The 8856-nt window shown below is 55.7% G+C and overlaps 1 protein-coding gene across 1 annotated transcript in view; it reads right to left on the reverse strand.

The window, feature by feature from the left end:
- The window catches only part of TPO (thyroid peroxidase), a 47200-nt gene extending 45314 nt beyond the window's left edge, over positions 1-1886 (reverse strand). The window contains exon 1 of the mRNA XM_049652018.1: positions 1718-1886. Coding sequence (XP_049507975.1) covers positions 1718-1847 — 130 coding nt within the window. The 5' untranslated portion in view covers positions 1848-1886. The remainder of the gene's footprint in view (positions 1-1717) is intronic.
- Between the last annotated feature and the right edge of the window lie 6970 nt (positions 1887-8856).

Raw genomic sequence — 8856 nt, forward strand, 5'->3', positions numbered from 1 at the left:
CCGCGACTGGGTCGTGACTGGACACAGGCCTCTGGGGCCCTCCCGGGTGGTGACCAGACGTGCGCACGCCAAGGAGAGGTGCCCAGCACAGAGCCCCAGGCAGCTCTACCTCCAGGCAGCCAGCTCCGCGAAGCCCTGAGTCCTGCGGTAGGAGCTCAGGTTCACACAAAAGTAGAGCTGTATCATCGTTTACATCGGCTCCGGTGAAATGTGACCGATAAAAATATTTCAAAGAAAGTTAGGAGCGAATAATGACCTTGTTTCAAAGCTGTCAGGTTTTGTCAGCGGGAGAAAATAATCTCTCATATTAAAGAATGTAAAATTGGTGCATTACGAGAGAAATATTTTGTAAGTAATTTGTAAAGTAAGTAATTAATAAGCCAGCTTCAAAATATTCCGACTGACCATGAATTAACCTCCAAAGTACAGCGTTCTGACCGGATGCTGCCTTGTGCATTATCTCTATATTTATTCAAACTTTAAGCCAAAGAAAATCAAACTCTCAGGATGGGGAAGTGATAATAAGATCGCTGTTGCGAAGCTGCAGAAACCACATGTCCCGATCCTTAAAAACGTGGTTTCTAGAACTAAAAGTGGGGTGTACGTATGTATTTACATTCTGTTGAACGTCCCTCGTGCGTAACCGTTTTGTCTGCTTAGCCGTGTGACTTCTAACTCTTGTTACCGTGGTTTTACGGAACTAGGGCCTTGACAAACACAAAATAATAGGACAGATCAGTTAATCCACGAGACACTTGCCGGGCATTGTCACAGGCGGGCACTGGGCTGCGTGACTCGCTGAGGCCGCGGTGGGACTACTTTCATCTTGAGGTGCTTGACCATGTGAGTCCGTTTTATCTTTCCTGGTCCCGTCCAGACCCCGTGCATTCAGTGCCCCAAGCGCAGCACCGCGGGCCGGAACTGTGATGGATCTTTTCCCCACTTCCTGCCTCCTGGGGTGGGGGCATGTTTGTAGGGGGCAAAGGAGTCTGTGGAGGGTTTTGGTGCAACCTGCAGTATGGTCACGGAGCCCCCTGATCCTGGAAAGTGGGAAAATGGGAGCTCCCAGCAGGACGTGGAGTGTGGACCGGCAGCAGGAGGGCCCTCCAGCCCTGGGGCGGGGGGGTGGGGGTGGGGGCCCTGGGTCAGCAGTGAGTCCAGCCAGGCTGGGGGAGGCCAGGGCCTGCTGGGGGAGGTCTGAGTCCTGAGGTCGGCAGCCAGGGAGCACCCACCAGGTGCCCCCCAATATTGTGTTGGGGAAAATTCCCTTTAAGGAGTTCAGTGCCTTCTTTTCTTCTTTTTCAGCCAAACAAAAGCAGAATTTCAGCTGTGATCATTTTAACCACCCCATCCCTTTCTCAACCGGGTTTGACACTGTAACATCCCGATCCAGAAAACACATCATAAGAATTACTTAGTGAAAAGTGATTTCATAGCAAAGAAACGAGCAATTTCTCCCAAAGAAAACTTTTTTCGCATATATGAACAGATAAAATGGAGATTCTCATCGTGAATCAGAGGACACGAGTTACTCCTCGAACATAATTGTATTTTAACCCTTCTACCGTCCAGAATCACTGTCCCCTTCTGGGGAAAGCCCACGAATGGAGCAGCCCGGGGGCCCCAGCTGAGGGCCAAGTCCCCCGTGACGCTTCCTGTCCCGGTGACTGTGGACGGTAACTTCAGGTCAAGAGACCGTATTTCATCTGTCACTCACCCCAGAGGAGGTCCTGGCCGGTCCGGATGAAGGGGAAGAGGCGGTGTGAGCAGGCCACCAGCAGCGCCACGCCCAGGACCGCGAGCACCCTCATTCTAACGGCAGAATCGATGGAGAGCGCGCACGCCATCGGGGCAACGCCCACGAGAGCTGCTCTTCGGGCAACTTGTTACCGGAGCCTCTGGCGTCTGACGGCTCACTGACTAGTCTCCACGCCGGCGACAGAGCCCCACAAGCTTGGGTCTGAAGCCCTGACTCTGACTTGCCTCCCAGACTAACGCTCTGGCTCCCCGGGGCCGCGGCTGCCGCCCTATAAACCCTCTCGCGCTCCAGTGCCCACTCGAGCGTCAGGAGCCGCAGCGGCCCCTGTGCCCTCGGGTTTGCGCCAGGCTCCTGTGCCGTCAGAAACAAGCGTTCGTTCCCTCCTTCAGGCCCTCGTGCGGCTGAGCCCCTGGCCCCGAGCCAGGAAGAAAGGCAAAGAGGGTGAGCGTGTGGAGAAAGAAGAAGCCGGCTACAATCAGCCCCTCAGGACGCTGGCATCCCCTTCTCTCCTCTCTCTCCTTGACCTTCAGAGGCCTTCGTGTGGTCCGGTGGGCTGCTGAGGCCTGGCAGGTGCGGGCCGTTACCTCCATCTGGAAGGTGAACGGGCGCCTCTCCCAGGGTGGGGTGAACAAGGAGTCCCCGTGCAGGAGGTGGGGCCCCCCACCCCATCCAAGGGGGGATCCGTGCAGGAGGCGGGGCCCCCCCACCCCGCCCGCGGGCGGATCTGCCCGAACAGGCACCTGACCTGTGCGCACGCCGCTCCCTTTGGAAGGTGAGGGAGGAAGGGTTTCGGCGCTTGGCCTCCTCCTAGGCTGCCAATCTCGGCACGAACGTGCTCAGCCCAGCACGTGTCCGCAGCAGTTCTCTCCCGCTAACGATAACACCACCGTCATGACCTTTGTTCTGGGTGCTTTAATGGAGATGTACACTCTGTTTCCCATGGAAGTCTCTCGGGTTCCTACTATGTGAACACCATCTTCTTTCTCCTTTTCTCCTTTCTTCTCTTCTTTAGGACCTACTCAAGCAGGCCCGCGGCTTCTCCAGGAGGGCCAAGACCGAAGTCTGAAGCCATTAGGCAAGGTGACCTGGATGTCAGTGTGTCAGGAGGTTGCAGCAGGAGAATGTCAAGATCAACACGACAGAGACCCTGACGGTCTGGGATGATCAGAGTCCTGGTAGAGGAAGGACAAGGGGGCCCTCTTCAGAAGGAGAGTCCTGGGCTCCCTGGGCAGAGCAGGGAGGCCAGCCAGGCTCAGCCTGCTGGCCCGATTCCCGGACATTCTGTCGCTGTCCCTGGGAGGCCAGGGGAGGAGGGAATCAAGCATGAGCCACAGAGGACTGGTTCAGGTTCGGACACGGAATTTGGGGTGTGGGATGCACACACAGGCTGTGAGCTAGTAGGGTTTGCAAATGCGCCTTTGGGGCCTGGGCTGGAGTCTGTGCTGAGGGACACATCTGGGGGTGGTTGCCATAGATTTGCAGCTGGATAACTGGGATAAGTGATAACTGGGGTCGTCTGCAAGAGGGCACGGGGAGGTTCTGGGCACCAGCACCTCTAGAGCCATAGTGGGGACTGCCGTGTCCCCAGCGACGTCACGTCCAAATCCTGGAACCTGGGATTCTTCAGACGTGACTGAGTGCACGACCTGGAGATGGCAAGGAGCAATCCCAGGATCCTCACGGGACGCAGGCAGGAAAGTCTGGGGGACAGAGGTTTCGATGGCAGCAGAGGCTGGAGTGATGTGACCACGAGCCAAGGAATGCAGGTGCCCAGAAGCTGGAAAGAGCAAGGGACAGACTCTCCCCTGGAGTCCCGGAAGGACCCAGTGGTGAGGCAGCCTGATTTTATTCCCTACGGGCTCCTTTTGGACTTAGGACCCCAGAGGTTAGAGAACGGATTCGTGCTGTTGGAAGCCACCAAGTGTGTGGTAGTTTGTTGTAACCAAGGAGACCAGCACAGGGCGCAGGAGAGGCTCTGACAGACAGTGGTGCCTGGGGCTCAAGGGGAATGTGAGAGTGGACAGAGGCAGAGAAACCAGGCCTGGAGATGTTACTGGGGAACTCATCACACTTGAGTTACCATGCTGCTCGAGGAGCGAATTCCCAGATGACGTAAAAATCCAGAGGACTTAAATCAGGTCGAGAAAGTTGGCTCTCTGGACATAGGAAGGAGAAAGTCTTCTCCACCCTTGGGGTCTGCCAGCGGGACAGAGGGTTAAACCGGCATGAGACAGACGAACAGGAGGGGTACCAAAATCTTACCCCTTGTGCAGGGAGGCCCAGCAGTGAACTTAAGACCCAGAACGTGACCGAGGCAGGCAGTGTTTATGACAGTAAATCTTCGAGGGGCTGACAGACAGGGAGCACTCAGCCTTGGAAGCTCAGTTTGTGCGGGGCCCTGAACGGGTTTGGGGAAGGGGGGTCGGGGTGGTCCTGAACGGGTCCCTGAAGGGGTTCTCGCCGGGGTGTATGAATAGGCAGGGCCAGTCATTCACGGGCCTTCTCGGGCCGGAACGTGCGCTTCTGGCGACCAGGGGGCTCCCCTCACCTGGGACACGTATTTCCTGCTTCCAGGGGGCAGAGGGGGGTCCGAGTGCCCGGTCTTCATTAGCTTCTAGGTAGAACAGCAATATGCCCGAGTGGGGGGTTTGGGCCGGCCTGCCCTTGGCCCCCAGGGCCCCTACAGGAATGACAAAGATTGCCTCCTATCCAGCCTGTGGGTTTGTACTTGTTGACTTGACAGAAAGTGAAAAATTCAGCCAGAATGAAAACCTACCAGATTTTCCCCTTGTGAAGGACCAGTTCTTGCGGTCAGTGTATTTAGTCCAAAGTGATGACACTGAGCGGGTCCAAAAATAACGGTGTTGGAAGAGGACGCTACCTGCCTTATTTCCTTCCACCCACTCTTACCTGATCGAGGCCCCGTCCACAGGTGCTGGGGACGTGAGCGCGAGCCCCTGGGCCTTGTTCTCAGGGGCAGGAAGTACTCAGTGATAAAATCCAGGAGGAGCGGACGGCGCTCATGCCTGGTAGCTGTGGGAGTGGGTTCTGGCCTAGGGTCACGCCCTCAGGGGACACGAGGCCCTGGATTCAGCGACTGGCCTACTCTGCAAATGCCCCCCTCCTATCAAAAAGAAATCTAAGTATCTCTCTCTGAAGCTGCAAGGACATAGTGAAGGAAGCCACTGGAAGTGGAGATAAGACGTGCACATAAATCATTACAATGCAAACCAGAAGTGACGAATGCCAGTGAGGCGGGTGTAGCCCCGAGCTCTGGAGCCCACATGCCTTCGTACTATGGGTGACTGTGACCTCTGGTGCAAAAGCCATGGGACGCAGGGACACGAGGGGCAGGAGACTGCACCCTCTGGGCGTGGGTCCTGTCACTGTCATCATGGGCACCATCGCCTGTGTGGGAGTAGGACCGAGGTCTGCCAGGCTCATGGGGACGAGGGTCTGCAAAGCCATCCCTGCCCTCGGGGTCTGTGCTGGACTACTGCCAGGAAGGATGCCCGGTGGGCACAGTTAGTGCTGGAGCCGGGGCTCTGGGGGCAGAGACATGGTGCTGCGGATCCTCAGGTCACAGCCGGAGGGAGACGGCAGGACAAAGGTCACTCGGATTGAGGCCCTGTGGCTGGAAGAATCACCCTGGACCCTGGAGCCTGGGGGTGGCAGGAGGCGACACTGGCTGGGGCTGGGGTGTGACACAGCAGGTGAGAAAGGAAAGTTCGGAGGTCTGCACCGCCCGCTTGGTTCGCTGGCTCTACAGTTTGGCTTCTGCCACGCCCAGGAGGCCAGGTCCCCTTGCCACCTCTCGACAGTGGCTCCTTGTGGCCTGGACCCACCCCTTGCTCTCCCAGGGTGCACTTTCAGTGGTCTTCGCATGCAGAGAGGACACAACCTGACTATGAAGTCAGAGAGGAACTCTGGTCCCGGACCCACCTCTTTCTAGCTGCGGTCCCCCAAGGTCAGCGCTGAAACTCTGAGATTACGCATTTCTAAATATAGCCAATGTCTTGTGCCACACACATCACACACCTGCACGCACACACGCACCTGGGTGCACACACACACACGCTTATGCACCCACACACCTGCATGCTCACACATCCACACATTTGCACACACACGCATGCTCGCACACAAACCACAAGCACACACCTGTACACACGCAGACATGCACATGCACACCTGCACGCATAGAGGCACGCAGCTAACAGCACACACACACCTGCTCGCTCACACACACGCACACACACAGGCGTGCAGCCAGTAGCACACACACACACACGCATGTTCACAGACAGCTGTATGTGCACACACACACACAGGCGTGCAGTCAGTACGTTGTGTCTGGCACAACACACGTGTGATAGCGAGGAGAGCGGTGCAGACGCCCTTCCTCAGCGTCTCCTTGCCCCTGCCGAGCTCCCTGCATCTTGTGTGACATCCCAGACCTTCCTGATCCAGGCGTGGCCTGCCACAGCCCGTGTCTGCTCCTGTCCCACTGCAGCTGCCCTCGTTGTGCCCAACAGGAAGACGGTCATCGCGATGCGTGTGCACTTCTGGGGTAACACAGGACATCCTGTGCCTTGCAGAAGACAAGATTGTGGATTTTGTCATCAACGAACTCGTCGTGTCCTAAGAAAACTCACGTACGAGTTACTGACTTGTGCTGGGGTGATTATTTGTACTTTGGGTGTCAACAAACTATCCAACAGGGTGGGCTTTGATTGATACTTTAGTGAATGTGTGACCACTAATTTTCAAAGAATCAGGCCACTGAAGACCATCCTCGCACCAGGCCTGCAACCCTTCTGTCTGCCCGTCCTCAGCTCTGCTGGCAGTGAGATGCTCCCCTCCTCCGGGCCCAGGGGAGCCCCCAGACACCAGCCCTGAGGCCACCTTCACCTTGACTCTGGGTTCAAAGCCACCCACCCCCTTTATTGCTGCGAACCGAGTGCCATTCTTGCCTCTTACCTTTAGTTGTGTTGTGTCGCGTGTTCTTTCATTTATAAACTTGTAAGTTAGTCTTTTTTAAAGGAAAGACTGTCCCCGAGGTGGGGGGGGGGGGGAAGGGCACTCGGTGACAGCATCACTGCAGCCTGGTGTGGGGCTGGGTCCTGAGGCCCAGCAAGGACGCTGAGGGAGACGAGGAAGCAGAGTGGCTCCGCGGCTCGGTCAGTAGGATGCGGCTTCCACAGGCCTGTCAGTGGCCCCAGGGGGGCTGGTGAGATGGGCACGGGGGCCTCCGACCGTCTTCCAACTTTGATGTAAACCTACAATCATTTTAGAATAAGCTCATTTATAAAAAGAAAAGAAAATTCTGTGATTCAGTCTCAGTTAATTTTCCTTATAAAATTTGAGTAATTATTCAAGTTTGTTAAAACCTAAGTTTAGGTCAGCGGGTCACCTGACAATTCGTGCAAAACCAGGTGGGGACAGGAGGCTTTCAGCGCGAGGCGCTCAGCAGGCACAGTGCCGACGCTCCCCAACCCCTGGCGTGGCCGCCTCCAGTTGCGGGCTCTGAGCCGGGGCCCGGCCTGGTCCCACTTTCCTGTGGGGGCGTCACGGGGCAGCAGCAGCAGCAGCAGCAGAATCTAGGACTTTGGGGCCGGATGGTCGGCGTCTGTGGGCCCAGAGCTGGCTGCGGCCCTGGAAGCGAGGATGTGCACAGGAGGCACAGAGGCTCAGTAAGTAATTTGTTGCTTTAGTGAACAGCTCAGGTGCTATGTGCAGGGCGTCTGCGAAGGGCCTGAGATGCTCTGAGGCAGGAACCGGTGCCTGGGTGGCTGCAGCGTTTGGCACAAGGCCTCATCTGGCGTCAGGCTTGTGGAGTTTGCGCAGATGCCCCACGGAGGGTGAAGAAGGGTCCGCGGTCCGCTGAACCTTCTAGTAGTTTCCAGTTAATGGTCATTCCCCATCAGCTCTCCTGGGGGTATTCACAGCTTCATCACGTTCAGCAAAAACATCAGACCTTCGCAGACCGGGGCTGGACTCTCCCCACGTACTAGCACCTGCTTTAAGCTGGGTCCTCACAGCCCTGTCCTGGGGGCTGGTGTCAGACAAACAATCTTCCCAGAGAGGAGAGACACGGGAAGGTTGCAGAATTATTCCTACTTTTCAGTGAATTTACATTGCTACGGGGATAAGAGAACAACTAGTGGATGTTAAGGGGGCACCATGGTTTTCTGGTTTGTTAAAGGTTCTTAGGAACTCAGTTTCATATCGTGCATCACACACTGAAGAAGCAATAAGGAAAACACTTTGGCATTTGTTAAAGTAAAGCAACAAGAGAGGCCTCCCTGTGAGGTTGGAAAGGCCCCCAGATCATTTTTAGTGGTCTATGGAAGCCCCAGGGCAAGAGTGTTGTCAGTGTTCACGTAGAATATTCTAGGACCCTGAGTAATGAGACGTGGCACCCCCACATTCCCATTGAGTTCAGAGCCCAGTCATTTTGGGGACTGTGAGGGCCTTTGGCATTTGGAAATGCACTTTGTTGACATGAAGTCTTTCTAAGGTACTTTGAAAGTAATGGTGCAAATATGATTTGCCAATGTTGACCTGAGTAGAAATCAGGCCCCAGAACGATCCAGCAGAAACAGGCATCCCAAAGTCTCTGAAGGTTGTGCGAACGTGTTGCCACATTAATAACTGCAACGTGCAGCTTCCTGACCTACGCTTGTCTTCAGTGACAACGTGTGTGGCACAGCGGATTTGTCCCTGTCACATGTAGTGCATTTATGGAATGGCGGGTGGGGACAATCAAATGCATCCAGTGTCCTTCCAGGTCCCCACCTTCACGAAGATCTCAGAATGATTCTGTCCTGAGAAGAGGTCCCGTCCCCTTGACCATGGGCGAGAGGCAGCTCACCAGGTGCCGGGACCCTGGGATCTTGGACGGTCACACCTACCCCTCCCCAGTGTAACAGAAGGCAACTTGGCTTCCTATTCCAGAAAAAAATTGGACGCCTGCCCTTGCCGGAGGTCATTAGGAGGGTGACATACAAAATGACCCGCGGCCTGTTTCGAGCGTTGTTGCTACCCTGTCAAGAGGGGATGGACGGACCACGTCCTTGTGCTGGTAACACTGTAGA

Source organism: Panthera uncia (genome assembly GCF_023721935.1).
Source record: "Panthera uncia isolate 11264 chromosome A3 unlocalized genomic scaffold, Puncia_PCG_1.0 HiC_scaffold_12, whole genome shotgun sequence".
In the NCBI taxonomy this organism is placed as follows: Eukaryota; Metazoa; Chordata; class Mammalia; order Carnivora; family Felidae; genus Panthera; species Panthera uncia.